Source organism: Halichoerus grypus, chromosome 6, assembly GCF_964656455.1.
Source record: "Halichoerus grypus chromosome 6, mHalGry1.hap1.1, whole genome shotgun sequence".
Taxonomy (NCBI): domain Eukaryota; kingdom Metazoa; phylum Chordata; class Mammalia; order Carnivora; family Phocidae; genus Halichoerus; species Halichoerus grypus.
The window spans coordinates 114,297,409-114,316,775 of record NC_135717.1 but is presented as its reverse complement, the minus strand read 5'-3'; the positions used below and the strand labels follow the sequence as shown (position 1 = coordinate 114,316,775).

The 19,367-nt window shown below is 51.5% G+C and overlaps 1 protein-coding gene and 1 long non-coding RNA gene across 2 annotated transcripts in view; one reads left to right on the top strand and one right to left on the bottom strand.

The window, feature by feature from the left end:
- Positions 1-19,367, bottom strand: part of LOC144382367 (uncharacterized) — a 422,766-nt gene that overhangs the window by 202,707 nt on the left and 200,692 nt on the right. The window lies entirely within an intron of this gene.
- Positions 639-18,954, top strand: ENDOU (endonuclease, poly(U) specific). The gene is made up of 10 exons (XM_036099356.2): positions 639-1,968; positions 6,731-6,853; positions 9,122-9,193; positions 9,673-9,807; positions 10,266-10,437; positions 10,848-11,047; positions 13,297-13,410; positions 14,050-14,156; positions 14,916-15,058; positions 15,749-18,954. The coding sequence occupies exons 1-10, from the start codon at positions 1,914-1,916 to the stop codon at positions 15,867-15,869; spliced, it is 1,242 nt and encodes a 413-aa protein (XP_035955249.1). The 5' UTR covers positions 639-1,913; the 3' UTR covers positions 15,870-18,954.

Genomic DNA, 19,367 nt, shown 5'->3' with positions numbered 1-19,367 from the left:
CCAGCACATGCTCAGTCAGTGTTGTTGGTTGTCCTTAAAGTTGCCATTGTGGTTCTTGTTGGAGGACCCAGTTGGAAAGACTTGGATCCTCAGATGTGCCCTCTGGCTCTATGGGGTAAGTGTCAACCGTCCCGCAGCTCCCAGCCTTGCTCCTGACCTAAAATTCCCCCGATGGAGGGAGGCGCTCCTGCCCAGAAGCTCCACCCCACAGGCTGCTCAGCAGGACAGTAGGGTCAACCCGGCCAGACGGACTCCACACCTTCGGCCTCAGTGGGGTCCCCCCAGCAGGGCCCTTGGAAGGCACCGTCCACCCCAAATTCTGAGGCATTGTTCTCCTGGCCCAGCCAGTGACCGTCTCCTTTAGCCCCTAAGCTAACCAGAGTCCGAGATCCGGGCATGGGCCGCCAGCCCCCCAGAGGCTGCGGGCTCCCTCTGGCCGTAGTCGCAGCCCGCTCTCCGCTTGGACTTGGCCGCTGGAGCAGGCCAAGCAGCCTTTCTGCTCCTACTCCTTCAACCAGCCTCCCTCCTCCGCGGAAGGGCCAGGCTGACGCTGCGGCTGTGCTTCTGCTGTGAGTCTCTTGCAAGGTGGCTTCCTCGAGGCTGTCCTGGGCACTCCGGAGCCCTACGTGGGGTCTCATCTCTGCACAGCGAGGCAGGGGCATTCTTCCCAACCACCGTGGCGGCTCACCCTGGGCTTGGCGGGAAGCCCCGGAATGAACTTGGCAGGGATTGTCAGGTTCAAGGCCATAATTTTGGAGATGGGGAAACTGAGGTCAGAGAGAGGAAGCATCCCACATTTCAAGCACACCGGCTGAGGAGGACAGGCCCCCCTACTTCACCCCTGGAGAAAAATCACTATAGAGTAGTCTCAACGGTTCATCAATTTTGCCTTTTTATATGGGAGTTTTCTTTTATTGAGAGGGCAGAATCTCCATGCGGCACTCTTTCTGGAAAGGGCAATTTACTTAGCAGATTTTACCTTTAATAGGAGGGGGAACTTGGCAGCCCCACGTTGCTGCACTTCTGCTCTCGGACCTGGGGAGGAAGGAGTGCCAAGAAGCCTCACCTCCCTGGGGAGGGTCCTCGGGAAGACGAGTGTAAGTAGGGGATGAAGGGAGTGGGCTTCTGGGCCCCCAGAAGAGCAAGGGTATGTCCTCTGGCTGTCTCTAAGGCCTCTTGCCCACCGCTGACCTCATAAAGCTAGAACCTGTGAGAACCTGAACTATGAAAAGCTGAGACGCTGACTCAGTAAGTTAGAGACTATTTCCATACTATTTCTGGGGTGCTTTAGCTATGTGTGGTTTGATGCTCATAAGAGCAGCCCTTGTTTCTGACCCACACCTCCTATATCTCTCCTTGCACTGACCCTAACACTTGCTTGAGCACTTCACTGCTGGTCAAATCTGGAATGATCGCTTTACTATGTCCCTCATATTAGCACCAGGAACTCAAAGATGAAGCCAGCCTATAGCTCCTTGGAAGGTCAGAACAGTGGTTTGCTGGTAGGTGGGTGTTTGGAGGGCATCACCCAGAGACAAGCCCATTGGTGCTCCCACTTGGGACAGAGAACCCCCCAAACCAGGCCTATCTTGCTGTGCCTGCTTACATGACCTATTTTCTGGCTACAGCTAGTATTACCTGTTCTAAACATCTGGAATTACCTGCCTGCTTAGTCACCTTCCACCTGGCTTCAAACAGCTGTAGGGCCCCACCCCCTCTCCACATCCTATCCATCTAGGGTCCCTCCCTCCCCTTTTTCTTCCTGGAAGGATCTGGAGGTACCAGATCCACAAGTTCTGATGTCTTTAAAAGGATCAGCCTGGGCAATAAAGCTCATTTGAGAGCTGTGACATTCACCTTGACTCTAGTGAAAGTCCAACAGCCAATCCCCTTTTGGCTTCCAACTGGGCACCATGAGGGCCTGTGTGCCCCTGATAGTGGCCATACTCTGCAGCCTGGCCTGGGCTGGTAAGTCATCATCTGGTGGGGGTGAAAGGGTCCTACGTAAAGAAGCAGAGAGTTAGGGAACTTGGTAGAGGGTGAGCAGAGTGGGACAAGGGAGGGTCAGCTCTGTCCTAAAGCCAAGGAGCACCTTAGACCTATCCCTGTCAGAGTATAGGAGTTGTCTCTGGGGTGGAGGGGACTGCGTGAAGGGGGCTGCAGGGCTGATGGACTAATGTCATGGAAGCCCCTTCCTGAGTCCTTGGAAGACGAGACCCAGACATCCCTTAGTCCAACTTGACTTTTGATTTCACCATGGTTTGTCTGCGGGACTGTTGTATGATATAAAGCCGGGGCTGTGGCCTGCTGGGTTCGAGTGGCCTGGCTGCCCTTGGTCACTCCCTCCACTGCCTGTGGGTGGGTGAGGTTGTTGGGGTGGGACCTTGCTCTGGGTAAAAGCCTCAGGAGATGTGCAGGCTCAGGGGGAAACTGGAAAAGCCCCTGGCCAAGAGGTAGGCTGTGTACTCTCTAAGCTGTACAAGTGGTCAGAGGAATGGGCCTTCGACCCAGTTTTTGAGGAACTAGAGCACAGAGAAGGGTCCTGGCCTACAGTTACTAGGGGTGCAGGGGAGGGGGCCTGCAGAAGGACAGCAGTAGCCATGCAAACTGCTGATGCTGAGGTGTTCATTGGTAGTTGGTTAATGGGTGTGGAGGAACGAGTGCTAAGGAAGGGGGCTGAGCTGAGGGGTGTGGGGAGAATCCTCCTCTGCCCAGAGGAGAAAGAATCAGAGCTTGATACCCACCCCACCCAACCCAGGTTGTTCCCAAATAGGACTGTTGTAAGGACGAATTAAGATAATGTATAAAAAGCACCTTACGTGGTGTGAGATCTCAATGAGCTGGGGTTTTGGTTACGATTATGTTTATACATATTCCTGGGAGAAACTTCCTCATTTCTAGCCAGGTTATGTATACGGAGACCCGGAATGGGATTCCCGAATGGAGGACCTTTGGAGGAAAAGGCTGGGAGGGACCGGGGACCTCTATTCTGGCACCTGCTGCTGAGCAGCTGGGAGTCAACTCTGTCGGGGCCCTGGGGGGTGGACAGCCAATGGGGAGGGCACGAGAACTTCTAGCTTAGTGTGAGCCAGCGGCCGCTGGGTTGGCACATCCCACTCTCAGGAGAGGAGAACGACTTGAGACACTGGGTCTCTGGGCAGCCATGCCCGAGGACAGAGGCAACAGCACCTTCAGAAGTGCATGTGAAGCCCTTGCGCCTGGGGGGGTGATCTAGCCCGGCTGTGGGATGGATGGGGAGTTGCAGGTCCAGTGGGCAATGCCTCCTTCTTTCCTAAGGTGGGTGGGAGGAGGCTCGGCCCTTGTCCATCCTAGTTCCAACATCTCAGAACTTAGATGCAAGACTATGGATCATATGGAGGAGTCATGGCCAGTCTTAGGACCCTGGTTGTTTTGGGTGAACTGGGGCAGGAAGCTGGTCCTGGAAATGAATCTTCTTGGTTGACTAGGTCTCCAGGGAAACAGCATCTGGGGCTCCTGAACAGGCACGGATGTAGGATGATGCCCCGACCCTCAGAGTGGCTGAGTGCTGGTGTAATAGGGACACCCAGGTTTGGGACCAGGCGCTCTTGGCGGGCAGCATAGATAAGGAATGGGCCTTCTGGCATATTGAAGTCTTGGAGAGTGCAGAGAAATTCAGCATCTCATGAGACAGGGGAGGCCCTAAGCTTTTCAAGGGGAATAGAGGGAAACCCTGAGTCTGAGATAGGCAAGGCCAAAATGAAGAAGGCAGAGGCTCAGAGAGATGAGGCAGAGGCCAAGGGGCAGATGGTTGCTGAAGCAGTGACTCAGCACCTGGCCCGTGAGCAAGGCTCACACCAAGCCCTGTGTGGCTCGCAGGCACAGGGTGGGGACACCAGAGTGGGGAGCCGGGGTGACTCGTCTGCTGAGTGTCCCCAGGACAGCACAGCGAGGCGCCTATGAGGAAAAGTCCCTCCTACCTCTCCCCTCCACCCTCAAATCCCAAGGTCTTCTTGAAGCAGACCAAGTTTACAGGGAACCCCTGGAAGGGGGTTCTTACTGGGGACAAAGTTCTTGAACAGAGATGAAAAAGTCCACTCAGCCAGGGCCATGGGGGGTGCTCTCCCGAGCTCCAGAGAGCTGACTATTCACTCGGAGCCCTTCTCAACCGGTGCCAGCTACTGGAATGAAGTGAGTTCTTTCCTGGGACTCTGCTGATCTGGCCCATTGTGAACATTGCCTTGATTTGTCTGAATTTTCTCCCTTTGGATTCTGGGTGTTCTGCCAGGCTGACCTTGCAGGCAGCTGACCGAGCCTTCCTCATGGCCTAAAAATTTCTCCTTAAGGTCTTTGCATTCAGGTTCCAAGGGAGCATCATTTAAGATTCAGGAGGAGTTCCCCTGAAAGGACAAGCGGCCTTGGGCCTGGTTGTTTTTTAAGGACAATCCACTGGATCAAAGGCCTGCCTCCCTGGCCGCGTGGGAGGCCCTGGACACAACTTGAGGCTGCCTCAGGACCTGGTTAACCTTGACCTGACACCTCTTTAATGTAAAGAATACAGGCTCACAGCAATGACGTCAGCTGGGAACCTGCCAGCAGCATAAATGCACTGACACCCCAGTCCAAGGGACGGCCCAGCTGAAACCCAGGGAGGGAGTCAGCTAGATGAGGTATGTCCACAGGGAAGACTGCTCCGGCCAGTCTGAGCGCTTGCCACATTGGAGCTGGGCATGGAGCCTTATCACTGTTTATTTATCTAAGCAGCACATGTTGCTACTATGTATCATGCGCTGTACTAAGTGCTTTGCAAATATCAACTCGTTTAATTCTTATAAATATTCTATGAGATGGACTCCATTGTCATGCCACTTTCACAGATAAGGAAACCGAGGCACAGAAGGTCAAATAACTTGCCCAAGACCTTATAGCTTGAAAGCAGCAGAACCAGAATTCCAGCCCTATGCAGTTTTGGCCCCAGAGTCCAGGTTCTCAAGCTCTTTGCTATGCCACCCACATGAACACCACATAAACCCTAATCCCAGGATCCAAACAGTAACTAAACCCATATCCTTAATATTCACCTCCCACCCAATCCAGGCTTAAATTGAGATACTGTACCTGTGTGGAATCACCACCAGAACCAAACCCCAAATCTAATCGAAGGCAAAAGTGGGATAATTTCTCTTCTCCTAATCCTGACACACTCTTCAACCCTGAAGTGGTGTTAAACCTATCCCCTCATTCCTCAGCCAAACAGCAATACAAAATTGTTACTTTATCAATAAATTTAACTCAAGTCCAAATCCCAACCAAAGCTCTTTTTTTTAAAAAGATTTCATTTATTTATTTGAGAGAGAGAGAGTGGGAGAGAGCACAAGCAGGGGGTGTGGAGAGGGAGAGAGAGAAGCAGGCTCCCGCTGAGCAGGGAGCCTGATGCAGGGCTCGATCCCGGGACCCTGGGATCAGGACCTGAGCCGAAGGCAGATGCTTAACAACTGAGCCACCCAGGCGCCCCTGCCAACCATAGCTCTTAATCTAAACCTAACTAACCCTAACTCTGGCCCAGATCAGGTTTCAGTTTCTGCGTTCATACGAACTCGATGCTAATGGCAACACTGACTCTGATCTTGACATCCTCCGTCGCCCACAGCCTGGCCCCTAAACCCAGCATTCGCGAAATCCAAACCTCAGGAACCTCAAGTGGAAACAAAGACTCTGTAATTACCCTTAAAGCTCAAAGTGGAAGGAAAGGGCCCCTGAAGCCAGCTGTCACCAAAGATATCTCCTGACACTGTCTTTGCTGGGGTGGGCATGGCGGGGGTTGTGTTTTTAGGAGTGGTAGTGGGTTTGTACCATTTCTTTCAAAATTTTTTGTCTATGCCCCTTGTGACCAAAAATTTGCTTCTGCAAGCCATGTGGCTGGAGTAAGGGATGTGGTCTGTGGTTACACAACGGATCCTATTCCAGAATCCAATTTGCACCCATACTCGCCTCTTTCCCCACCGGAGCATAAACTAATTCAAACGCATTCCAAAGACTAGAAGAAACAGAAAGATGGGACCTGGGGGAAACAGGATGCAGGGGAGACCAGGTGAAGGGGAGCAAAGAACAAAGCAGCAGAAGACATAAAAGGGACAGGATGAGAGGAAGGGGGTGTCGGAGGAGAGAGGGCAGGTGGGATCACTGGGGCAGCAGTGACTCACCTTGATCTACGTGACAGGTGAATGGTGGCCTGTGGGTCACGACCAGCCTACAGACCTCTTTCGTTGGTCTGCCTGAATTTTTTAAAAATTGGAAAACTTCACATAAAAATAAAGGCTTCTCCTGAAAAACTAGAGGCTCTGACAACACTGAGCCTGCATCCCAACATGGCAGAAGGGGCTGGAGCTGATAGCGGCTGCCAATTTCAGGCCGAGCATCACTTCCAAGTTTGTCACGGTCCCCACCAATTCCTACTGCCTCCTTGCTTCTTTACTTGCTTCTGTTAGAGGTCTAGCCTCACTCGGCATTTGAGTCTGTGATCCTCATCTATATAATGAGCCCTGCAACATAGGGTGGGTGGTGGGTGGTGGGGATGAGGCTTCTGCTGGTGCGTGAGAGGTTGCGCATGTATTTCTCCCTTGCAGATAGCAATGATCTTCCCTGCTAGGTGGGGCCCGTGCCCCTGTCTGCAAACCTTACTGCAGGGTGCACCTTGATGAGGAGAAGAGGATCCTCACAGAGCTGAGTTTGTGACCTTTATTGCCCGTAGGAAAATTGGAGTCCTGTGCATCTCGCTGTAATGAGAAATTTAACCGGGATGCTGCCTGCCAGTGTGACCGCCAGTGTCCCCGGCATGGGGACTGCTGTGAAGACTATGAGCACCTGTGTACTGGTGAGGCTCCTTGTGGGGTGAAGGGTCTGGAAGGCACAGAGGGCCAGGCCATGTCCACGCCCAGACTGCCTGAAGGGACGTTGGCTCGGGTGTCCGGCAGTTCAGAGCTGGGTTCGAGATGGATGACAAGACTCCAGGGGCCCGGATGAGGACACTGAGGGGCAGCGCAACGGTCAGGGATTTGGCCACTACTTGTCCCACGTATTCTAGGATGTCCCCAATAGAAAACCCCAACTTCAAAGAAAATAGGTTGTTTACCTGGAATATCTATCTGAACTATCAGGATTAACAATGTTTTGAAAGTTCAAGTAATTCCAAAAACAGCAGAATGGTAACAAACATTAATATAACATGAGTCCCATTACCAATTGTAATTCAACACTTTACATTGCAAAAGTGTAAAAAGGGAGTAGAACTTTCCAACTTGCGTGCCACCAGGAAGCCTGCACGGCGTCACAGTGACTGTCGTGATTCACACCATTCTTCCGATAATGAGTGGACCGAGCGGCTGCAGCATTTTCAATCTATCATTCCCTGTCCAGTGACTAAATGGGACACGCACTGCTCTCAGAAGCCAATCGTTTCTCTGCTACTCTAACAACATAGTTTTAAAGGAATCACTTGAAAAAATTATTTTGAATAATCCCCCTGTTTGGATGCTTCCAGTGTTTTAGACCGCCAGATAGATGGTCTTCTGCTTTGTGACATGAAGCCTTGTTAAGTTCACTGTCAAACCAGGTGCCCCGACTCTCAGTTTGGAAAACATGATCACTAAAGCCATGGTAGGGAATGGCTAGCAAGACCATGGCATACAGTTGTGCAGGTTATGCACTGCACAAGGGCACCTGGCTGAGAAGGCAAGTTGACCAAAATAGAGTCCATATCCTTCTTGCTAACCCATGAGCCTTGGTGAAGAGTTGTGTCTGCTGAGAGAAAGAAGTACCTTTTCCTAATTTTCCCAAAGGTGGTATATGCTGACCCAGCCATGTGCCCACTGGGTTGCTTCCACCCAGAAGGAACCCTCCTTCAATTTACATGAAAACACCATCTACACCAGCAGAAGTTCTGCTGATCAAGCCCAGGGAGGGAGACCCAGGTCCAGAGCTCAGTGCCAGAATCAGAGCCTGCCCCTTTCTCTTGCCTTGTGCCCTATTCAGCAGACACAGGAGAGCCTGTTTACCTTGGACCATCGGGCTGGCATTCACAGCAAAGAAAATACTTAGCTTAGGAGCCAGTCCATCTCCAAGTCTCTGACTTGCACCTCAGAATCCTTTTCCCACAGAAAAAAATGTGGACGATGCTTGAGACTCTAAATCAGCCCTTGAAAGTCTCTTTAGCATAACATTCGAGGAGTTAAGGACCTTGTGGATTGTCAGCACTTAGAGCACAGCCTGGCACCAAGAAAGTGATTAGAAGATGTGTGTTGCTGAACGAATCACCTGCCCTGTGGTTCTGATGGTAATAAGACAACACTATCCAGCAAACTCACTAACGGATTCTGAATCACTTTGTAATCGTTTTGCTTCTTTGGGGGAAATTACCCCACTGCGTGTGAGAAAGGAGCTCAGTGTCCCCAGGAGCATCCTTCCTCTTTCTCCCCACCCCCACTCTGCCCACACTGCTCTGCCCCGAGCCTAGGCTCCAGTCACACAGCCTACAGGCCAAGGGAACGGGGCAGCAATATGAACGTGCTTTTCTGAACACGCCCTCCCCCCCATCTCTGTGGCCATTGCCAAGTGTTGTAAAGAAAGAAGGGAAGTTGGTATCTCAGGAAACAGTTCTTAGTCCCAGAGGGCCTGGGTGGAGTTCACCCTTGACCGTGACTGGGAGTTATTATAGGTAAGGGATGTTCCTAAGTGAGGGCCTTGCCATTTGGAGAAGGGCAAGCCTGTCCATCTATCAAAGCGCGTTAAAGAAAAGTTATACCCAAATCAGGGTTTTCAATCCAGAAGGCACCCCTTCCTGCCTCCCCTCCTCTTTGTAAGGATGAGCACACCGAGTACCAGAATGCTCAAGTGGCAAGGAGAGTTGTCACCTGGGGAAATTCTTTGCACTTTTTGTAACAGTTTTCAGCCATCTGTCCCCTTCTGTCTTCCATTTTCAGTTTGTCTCCTTGTTCATTGTGCCTTAGCCCCTGTTTTGTATTTTCTTCCACCGCACTGCTTGTCCCAGAGGCTGGGGGAACTGAGAATCGGACATAAGGGGAAGGGAGCCCTCGGGGGTGGGGGGGTTGGGGGGGGCTGGTGACTCTACTTCTCTGACCTACAGTGCAAGAGGACCCTGAAGAGCCAGAGCCATTCCTGGGGCTGGAGGAAGAGATGTTGGAGGCCCCAGAGAGCAGTGAGTCTGCCTTTCTAAAGGGGGGCCTGCAGGCTAAAGGAGGAGGGACATGGGAGGTGACAAGGAGGAGGCAGCCATCCCAGTGGCAGCAGGCACAGGCCTGAGCCAGGCGGACCCCAAACCCAGCACCTGGAGGTGGTACGAGGGGCTGGCCTTGGCAGCCTGGCGTGCAGGCAGGAAAGGGAGTCTGAGGCCTATGGAGGGAAGTGGAAGAGATTTTATTTTTAGGGTGGGAAGATTATAAAAACAACAGGCCAGAAAGTAGAGTTTGGCCTCTCGGAAAGGGCTTCCTGACCGTGGAGGGTGTGTACCAGTTCAGCCTGTTTGTTTTCCTTCCCTGGAGATCTTCACTAGGAGTGCGGAGGGCGAGGCTGGGGGTGGGGTGGGGGAGGGGGGGGTGTTGGGAGAACCCGGCGGCCGGCCCGAAGCGACCTCTAGGGGTCTGTCCAGGACACACACACCCCTCCCTGTCCTCTCAGACCTGTACTCGGCACCCAGCTCCTGCCGGGACCGCTGCCACGAGGCCTTCGACAGGCACCAGCCGTGTCACTGCAATGCCCGCTGCCCAGAGTTTGGGAACTGCTGCAAGGACTTCGAGAGCCTGTGTGGCCACGGTCAGTCTCCTGCTCCCTTTGGCGCGGCTCCAGGGACCGAGGAACTCTCCAGAGCAATAGTCCTGCGGGTCCGCTCCCTGGACCTGCAGCGTCAGGACCATCTGGGGCTGTATTAGAAAGGGAGACTCTCGGGCTTCCCCCCAGACCCACTGAATCAGGAACTCGGGGGGCGGGGCCCCCAGACCTGTTTTCACAAGCCCTCCAGGTGATTCTGGTGGGCACCCAAGTTTGAGAACCTTTGCAGAGGAGTGTGTGGACATTCTGCGGGGAGGCCACCTGCCGATTTTAAGTAGCCTTGAGGCCCCGAGGCCCCTGCCGTCCAACCATTAGGGTGATGGATTGCCGCCTCTTTCCCTGGCTGCCGGCTTCTGGAAGGTGCCCAGGGGAGGGGGCCCACAGACTGCTCCCTCGCCCCGGGGCCTTCCTTGGGCTGAGAGCCCCCTTCCCATCCCTCCCAGAGGGCTTCTCCTACAGCAGGGACGCCATAACCAAGGAGGAGCTACAGAGCATCTCTGAGAAGATCTACAGGGCGGACATCAACAAAGCCCAGAAGGAAGACATCATTCTCAACAGCCAAAACCGCATCTCGCCCTCGGAGACCAGAGACCACGTGGACCGCTGCCCAGAGCCGTGAGTCCCCTTCACTCTTCCTGCGCAGTGCCCCGCACCGGCTCCCACCCCCGGCTGGCTTCGCTTCCTTCCACGCCTCAGCCCTTTTCTCCTCAGGGCAGGCAGGATCGAAGGGAGAGAAGAAAGTAGGTCTCCGGAGACAAAGAAAGACAGCTTGAGGGACTGTGGGTGTGCAGCCGGGAGGGTTTCTGTGGTTGACGGGCTGCGAAGAGAACCGACCTTCCAAGCGCTGCAGCGGGAGACAAGAGCCGCCTCAGGCACACCGTTCTGGAGGGGCTCACGGCCCCACTCTGCTCCGGCCCCGCACCTTCGCAGGCCTGCCCCGCCGGGTCTGGCCGCCCCTGCGGGGGTGGGGGTGGGGTTCTGCTCCATGTTCAGGCCTCTCTCGGGCCTCCCTCCGCCTCCCCCAGGCTCTTCACGTATGTCAACGAGAAGCTGTTCTCCAAGCCGACCTACGCGGCCTTCATCAGCCTCCTCAACAACTACCAGCGGGCCACGGGCCGCGGGGAGCACTTCAGTGCGCAGCAGCTGGCCGAGCAGGACGCCTTCCTCAGAGAGGTCATGAAGACGGCCGTCCTGAAGGAGCTCTATGGCTTCCTCCGTCACAAGAGTGAGTGAGCCTCCCCAAGCCCCACGGGGCAGGGCTGAGGACAGGAGGGCCTGGCAGGCCTGGGGCTCCAGGGTGGGGAGGTGAAGCGAGCGGGGCGGGGGTGTGTGTGCGGTGGCCAGCGGACTTCCGAGGGGGCCACAGAGGAGCCCCGGAGAGACCACGGGCCTAAGCAGCGGAAGCCGCCTTGGTGTGGCTCGGAAGTCAGCTCTCCTCGGATTTGCTCTGGGCCGCCGCGCATCCCCGCACTCACTGCTCCAGTCTCAGGCTCCCTGCAAGACGCGGAGTCACCCCGCGCCGCCCCACTTCAGCGGATCGCCGAGGCGCCGAGGGTCCCTGATTCTCCTCCCTCCTGCTCCAGGTCCAGGAAGGATGCGTGGCTCACTCCACGTTTTTGCTGGGGAAACAGCAACAGAAAAGCACCCAGAGCTTCTCCCGGGAGGGGTTCTGGCTAGCGTGGCTCCAGATAGGGATACATCTGAATCAGACCAAAAAAGGTTTGAGCCGCAGGAGTTCTTGGCAAGGGGTTGTGTTTCTTTCGTGTCCCGCAGATTCCTCCACGGAACTCCAGGCCGCTGGGCTGGGCCCCCTGGGCAGCTCTTGTCCAGGTCTCCCCTCTGCCCAGAGCGGCTGCCTTCCGTCTGCCTGCCTTCCCTTACGAGTGAGTCACCGGCGGTTTTTGGGTAAAGCGGGGGACAGGCCGCCCCTGTGAAGAGGGCGCGATCCCGCACCGCCCCCTGGCGGTCCTCTGCCGCAAACACAAGCGAGAGTCTTGGGAGTCCGGCCCGCCCTCCAGCTTTCCGGACAGAAGCCCGCCAGGCTGGCTGACTGGTCTGAGACCAGGGAAGTCCCGAGCGGAGCCGGGTCTGGGACCCAGGGATCCGATACTGAGGCCGGGCTGTTCCATTACTTCTCCTGTCCTCACCTCTCTCCCCGTCCAAATCCAGACTGTCCTTCAAGTTCTAGCTCACATCCCACATGGCCGACGCTGCACCTGCCCCAGCTGCCTGTCTAACATCTCACGTGGCTCTCTCATGGCATCTACTCAGAACTTTGAAGAGAACTCATGATTCCCACCCCTTCCTCCTTCCTCAGTCTTCCCCATCCCATCAATGACACCATAGTCCATCCCATTGCTCAGGCCCAAACCCCAGGAGTTATATTCAATTCTTCTCTTTACCTCATGGCTCCCCACCTCCACTCCTCGATCAGTAACGTCTGTCACATCCTCCTTCAAAATCTATCCCTGATCTGACCGCTTCTCACCCGCCCCCCCCCCCATGGCTGCCACCACTGCTTCTGACCTGGACAGAGTGTTAGCCTCAAAACTGGTCTCTCTGCGGCTCCTACACCCCACTGACTTTTTATATACACAGCCAGGGTGAGCCTTTAAGAACAAAGCTCTCACATAATTCCCCTGCTTCAAACCCTTTGGTGGCTCTCTCACCTATAAGAAGCTATAAAGTCGTTAAGAGACCAGTTAACATGTGTAATGATCGCGCGGGCTCCAGTGCCGTTTCTACCTCTTATTAACTGTGTGATCTTGTGTGAGTTACATAACCTTGGTCTGCCTCAATTTCCTCATTTCTAAATTGGAGATAATTAGTATCGACCTTATGTGAAGATTCAATGTGAGGACTGAAAGCACTTAAAACAATTGGGGCACATAGAACATAGACAGTAAATCTAAAATATTTTTGTATTTTTACTTTTTGACTGACCCCCAACTTTCTTGCCATGGCTTGTGAGGCCTGGCCGCTGCCTACCTCTCGGACCTCCTGTCCGACCACTGCCCCGCGCGCTTACTATGCTCCAGCCACACTGACTTCCCTTAGCTCTTTAAACACGAAGCCCAGGTCGTCTTAGAGCCTTGCACCTGCTGTTCTCACCACATAGAAGAATCTTTCCCCAGATTTTGTGTGGTTGACTCCTTATCCTTCAGGTCTCTGATTAGTGGTACCTTCTCAGAGAGGTCTTTCTGATCATATTGTTTATTAATTGTCTTTTCCACTGGAATGGAAACTATGAAAGCAGCGATCTTGTCCTTGCTATTCCCTGCTGAATCCTCAGCCTGTAGATCTGGCTAGGCACAGAACAGGTGCACTGTGGATAGTTACTGAATGGACAACTGAACACGTTTGTTGGTTGAACCACTGTGTTTCTTGATGTGCTGGGGCAGGTGGCCCTTCCCTGCTTCCCAGGACCTGGTTCCGCCTTCCCCTCTCTTAGGTGCTCTGTGTTCCTCCCCGCAGACCGCTACAGCTCGGAACAAGAGTTTGTCACTGACTTGAAGAACATGTGGTTTGGGCTCTATTCAAGAGGCAATGAAGAGGAGGACTCAAGTGGCTTTGAACACGTCTTCTCAGGTGGGATCATTCTGCTTGGAAAGAAAGAGTTGGAGGAATGAAGAGAGACGGCTTCCCTCAGGAGTAGGGCAGCATCAGGCACTGATGAATCAGCAGCCGAGCCAGCTCTCAGGGACGGACAATGTCCACTCCCAAGCCAAGACGGAGGGGTCCGAGGAGCTGTTTTTGAGGAACAGTGTCTTCTGGAGTATTTAAAGGGGAAAGGAGACCAGATACTGGGGCCCCCAAAGGGCACACATAGGAAGGGAAGTGTGTTTGGGGGCAGGGCTGTCTACTTCTGAATGGTTCTCTGCTTTCCAAGAGGGCCAAGGTCTTTCTGCCCACTGTCCCACCCCATAAAGCTCCTACCAAGTTTGGCTTGCTACTAGAGAAATGGCTGAGAGGAATATCCCAGATTGGTCACCCGGGGCCAACCAGGAGGAGGAATTCTCCCAAGGGCTTAAGCTGAAAGGGGGTGGGGAGGGCTTTCCTGGGTGAGAGTTAAGGGATGTGTGGGATGCTGGGGAGTCAGGGCAAGGGGCTAAGCAGGTGTGCATTCTACAAGCCAAAGTTTCAAGAAGGGGGACAGCCTTGGCATGGGAGGGGCAAAAGGGGTTGGAGGGGAGGCCCAGATCACCCACCTTGAACTCTTCATTATAGGTGAAATAAAAAAAGGCAAGGTCACCGGCTTCCATAACTGGATCCGCTTCTATATGCAAGAGAAGGAGGGCCTGGTTGACTATTACAGTCACGTCTATGACGGCCCCGTGAGTACTGAGTGCTGACCTCGTGGGCTGGAGAAGCTTATTAGTACCCAGACCTCCTGCCCTCACTCTGCACTCCCAGCAGCCAGACTTGCCTCTCACCCTGACTCTCATTGGCCGCCCAGTGGGGATGGTGAAGATGACTTCCCGATCTGCTGGATAGGCAGCCAGGACCCTGAGATTCCCTTCCAAACAGTGAAGGCTCCAGAGCTGCAGAGGGCAGGAGGCAGAGAGCACTATCCCTGGATGGGAGGTGGGGGCAGGCGAGGATCCTCAGAGGGGAAGACAAGTCTCAAAGGTGTGTAATGACCCCCTGCCCAAATTTCCTTAGAATGTGGCCTTGGCTGGAAGTTTCAGCCTGGCTAGTCTGAGTTCAACTCCTTACATTTTATAAAAAAGAAACCTTTGCTGCCCTGTGCCAGGAAATAATTTGGGGACAATAAATTGTCCTCCTCCACGTGTGATGGCCACAAGAAACAGTCATGGCCCCTGCGGCCCTGGTGGCAGTCACAGGAATGCGGGCTCTCGCCTCTCTGGGAGATGCACACTGGCAGCTCCAGACAGAGGGTCCAAGTAGGGCTCAGACACCTTAGCAGGGCAGACTGTTTCCTTGGTCCATGTAAAGAATCCAGCCTCCCCAGAAAACTCACACAGGCCCCTAACAGGCCATCAGCAAACCCTGGCTGACTGCTAACCATGCGCCACCTCTCTGTCAGACTCCGCTCATGGTATTCACCAGGCCCCCTTTGCTACTCTCCACAGTGGGATTCTTACCCCGACGTGTTAGCCATGCAGTTCAACTGGGACGGCTACTATAAGGAAGTGGGCTCAGCTTTCATTGGGAGCAGCCCTGAATTTGAGTTTGCGCTCTACTCCCTGTGCTTCATTGCTAGGCCAGGCAAAGCGTAAGTACTGGGCCAGCCAGGCCTGGGGAGCAGGCTGGGGCCACAGGCTGTCCTCAGCCAGGACAATCAGGAGAGTTGGATTCTACAACTTAGTGGCTTGGACAAATCACCCTTCTGCACCTCAGTTTTCTCACTCGGGCAATGAGGTTGTTAGATAAGACTGGTGGTTGCCAAACTTTATCTTAGCAGCAGAACCACCATGTGAAATCTTACGCAGAACCTTCATATGTAAAACAGTTAGGAATGGAGTTGCCCTGGTGCTCCAACCCTCTCTATTTGGTTCCCAAGGCTGCTAGGGGGAAACCTGAAGCCCCAGAGAGTATAGCTTGAAACCACTGGGCTTCATCTCTTCTAACATCTGAGGACTTTGGGTCCTACTACTTCTGAAACCCTAAGCAGACATTTAATTTCTGAGGGTTCAGCTCTAGAATCTGAGATTTTAGAATACTGTTCTGGGAAATATGAGGAGCAGGGTTCTTTAAGAAGATAGAAACTAAGGCACAATTTTGAAGGGCTGCCTGTGCATGGGGAGTGGGAGGCAATGTCTGAAGAAAGCTGTGGCAATTCTCCTGGGGGTTGTTGAAGTCAGGGCAGAGCCCTTCTGCATGGGTTGGGCTTGATCTTCCCAGTCAGGGGATGGGCATGGAGAGATGTGGTGGGCTCCTATGACTTGGCCATCTTTCCCCACAGGTGCCAGTTAAGCCTGGGTGGATATCCCCTGGCCATCCAGACCTATCCCTGGGACAAGTCCACCTATGGAAATGGCAAGAAATACATCGCCACAGCATACGTGGTGTCTTCCACCCGATAGAGCTTGGAGCCAGATGGGAGCATGAGGGCAGTGAGAATTCCTGCAGGACTCAGGGGCTATCTGCTCTGGGCTGCAGGGGGCTGGAGGAGACTGGGAGGGGTTACCAAGTCTAGAAATGCCCTTATGGTTAAGAGAGAAAAGACACAAATAAGAAAAATGCAGAGAAACAGTCAAATCTTTGTGCTCCAGCATTTTGGAAATAGAGTCCAGACAGAGAAGATGGGAGCCCTCTGTAGCCCTTTGCCCTGATGGGAGGTGAAACCATAGACAAGTCCTTGACCTCTCCAGGCCTCATGTTTCCTTTTAATGTAAAGGGAAGGGGTTTGCCCCCTTTCTTCTTTTTGGAGTCGGTGAGAGGGCAAACCTGATGATATCATTACTGTGAAGGTGTTTTCAATTGTTCTTAAGAAGAACAGCAGATAAAAATTCAAGGTTACTATAATGGCTGTTATCATACACAGCTTTGCAAACTGTAGTTCAGCCCTATGTTGGGGCCTCAAAGGACTCTGGTCATGGAAATCAAGCAGTGGGTATTTGGTCTTTTCTAGGGTTCTATCCTCTCAGAACAGGGTCTGGGAGAACTCTGATGCTTGATGGAGGGGATAGTGGGTTAGCACAGTGAGTGAGCCTGGGAGGGAGTGAACTTCTGTAGGCCCGAGTGTTTTTGCAGCCCGTTCAGTGACTGCATCAGAAGCTTTCTACTTGTAGATGTTTAGTGCAGGGACAGAGGTGTATTTTGATCCCACACAGTTTGTGAAAGACTTCCCCAAACAGGAGGAAGATTTTGCATCTGAAGAAAGGAACTTATAGCTTGGTGACATTAACAATTACTTTAAGGCTTATCCAGCAGCCATAATTTGCTGGAATTACTCTGGAATTAAAGACAGGGGCTCCCTGTTCCAACCTCAATTATGCATTTCTCCTCCCATGACCTCAGGGAGAACCAGACACTGTCCCACAGAACTAGGCTTGAACTATGGTTTACAGGGTTCGAGTCTCCAGTTAAAGTCATTAAGAAAACTTGAAATCTGTCTTCATTTTGTATATGACCCCTCTCAACTGTCTGTCTCCCTCCCTGCCTTTTCCCTGGAGCTGAGAGTGATGTTGCTGGCTTCAGTGTCTCTTCAGGATGGTGTGGAGAATGTGGTAACTCGAAGTCCCTGAGGACTCATCAAGTCTCTCTAGCCAAGAGGGGAAGAGAATTATTCCTGGTTGATTTGTAATGTGAAGTGTAGAAGGAGGGTACTTATGACTTCTGGTTCCACATATAAGGAGCTTAGACGTCACTAGTCCATCCTAACAACAAGTGAAAAACCGAACAGACTGAAAAATCAACAAGTCTTCTTGGATCTGCAAGAGAGGAGAGGACACAGGCAAATCAGTGCCCTCAAGATTGGAAAGTCAGGCAAATATAGATTGGAATAAGCTTGGAAAGACGAGCATACTGGAGCAGAGACTCTCATGCAGCAAACCATTGCAGAAACCAGTGCCAGGATAGGAAAATCTGAACTGCAATAGGTGAATTGCCTGAAGGAGAGGTGGTGCAGACTATTCTGAGTTCAAAACTCCAGGGGAGCCAGGCATAGGGGGATGCCACAGGATTGTGAGATTTATCTCCAGGAGCTCCACCAGGTTCCCATAGTGCGTACCAGAGAGAAACCCTCTTAGGTTACTGGCACAGGGAGGAGAAGTGGAACCATTTTGAAATAGCCAAAGAACTCTGTCCTTGCAAACAAAGCCTGCCCTTGGGGGAAACTTGTTAGCTGTTGGCTAACCTGCTAGACTATTATCAGAGCCTAACTGACCTGGGGAAGGGAAATACCCAACTCCACCCATGTTAGCCATCCTCTTTCACACAAAGGGAGCAAAAACCTGAGAAACACTTGTGAAGTTCACAATCCAGAGGCATAGGCTCGCTAAAAGACTGAGACACAATCATAAGACCGTAGAATGCTTCCCTCCCCTGCCCCCCACATTACCAAAGGCCGATTTACCATGCCTGGCAATCCAGAAAAAATTACAAAGCATATCAAAAGGTAAAATAACATAATTTGAAGAGCTAGAGCAAACATCAGAAACAGACATGGCAGGGATGTTGTAATTTTCAGATAGGGAATTTAAAGTAACTATGATTAATATGCTAGGGGCTATAATGAATAAAGTAGATAGCATGCAAGAACTGAGGGGCAATGTAAACAGAGAGATGGAAATCCTAAGAAAGAACCAAAAAGAAATGCTAGAGATGAAAACACTGTAACAGAAATGAAGAATACCTTTGATGGGCTTATTAGCAGACTGGACACATTTGAGGAGAGAATCTCTGAGTTTGAGGATATCTCAATAGAATCCTCAAAAACCAAAAAGCAAAGAGAATAAAGACCAACAAACAACCAAAACAGAATAGCCAAGGACTGTGGGACAACTACAAAAGGTGTAATATACACATAATGAGAATGCCAGAAGGAGAAAAAAGGGAGAAAGGAACAGAAGAAATATTTTAAACAATAATCACTGAGAATTTCCCCAAATTAATGTCAGATATCAAACCAGAGATCAGGAAGTTCAGAAAACACCAAGCAGAATGAATATCAAAAAACCACTATATTTTGACACAGCACTTTCAAATTACAGAAAATCAAAGATAAAGAATAATTGTGAAAGAAGCCAGAGGAAAAAAAATCTTACCTACAGAGGAGCTAAGATAAGAAATACATCTGACTTCTCCTAAGAAACCATGCAAGCAAGAAGAGAATGGCATGAAATATTTAAAATGTTGAGAGAGGGCACCTGGGTGGCTCAGTCAGTTGAGTTTCCAACTCTTGATTTCAGCTCAGGTCATGATCTTGGGGTCATGAGATTGAGCCCTGCATCAGCCTTTGCACTCAGCACATAGTCTGCTTGAGATTCTCCTCTCCCTCTGCCCCTCCCCCTGCTCATGCACACTCTCCCTCCCTTTAAATAAATAAATAAAATCTTTAAAAAAAAAAGTTGAGACAAAAAACTCACCAGCCTAGAATTCTGTACCCTGCAAAATTATCCTTCAAAAGGCTAAGGAGAAATAAAGACTTTCTCAAATAAACAAAAATCCAGAGAATTTGTTGCCAGTAGACCTGCCGTGCAAGAAATTTTCAAAGAAGTTTTTGGAGAGAAGGAAAATAACATAGATCAGAAACTCAGATATACATAAAGAAAAAAAGAGAGTATCAAAGAAGTAAAAAGTGAAGGTAAAATAAAAACTTTTATTTTCTTATTCCTAATTGATCTAACAGACAACAGTTTGTTTAAAATAACAACTGCAATAATGTGTTCAATTATATGTATTACGCATACATATACACATATATTTATGTATACTTGTATACATATATGTATTATGGACATATATATATATATTTATCCTCATATATGAGTGAAATGAATAGCAGGTACAAGGGATGAGAGGAAGGAATTAGGATTATTTTGTTATTATAAGGTACTCACATTACCCATGATGTGGTA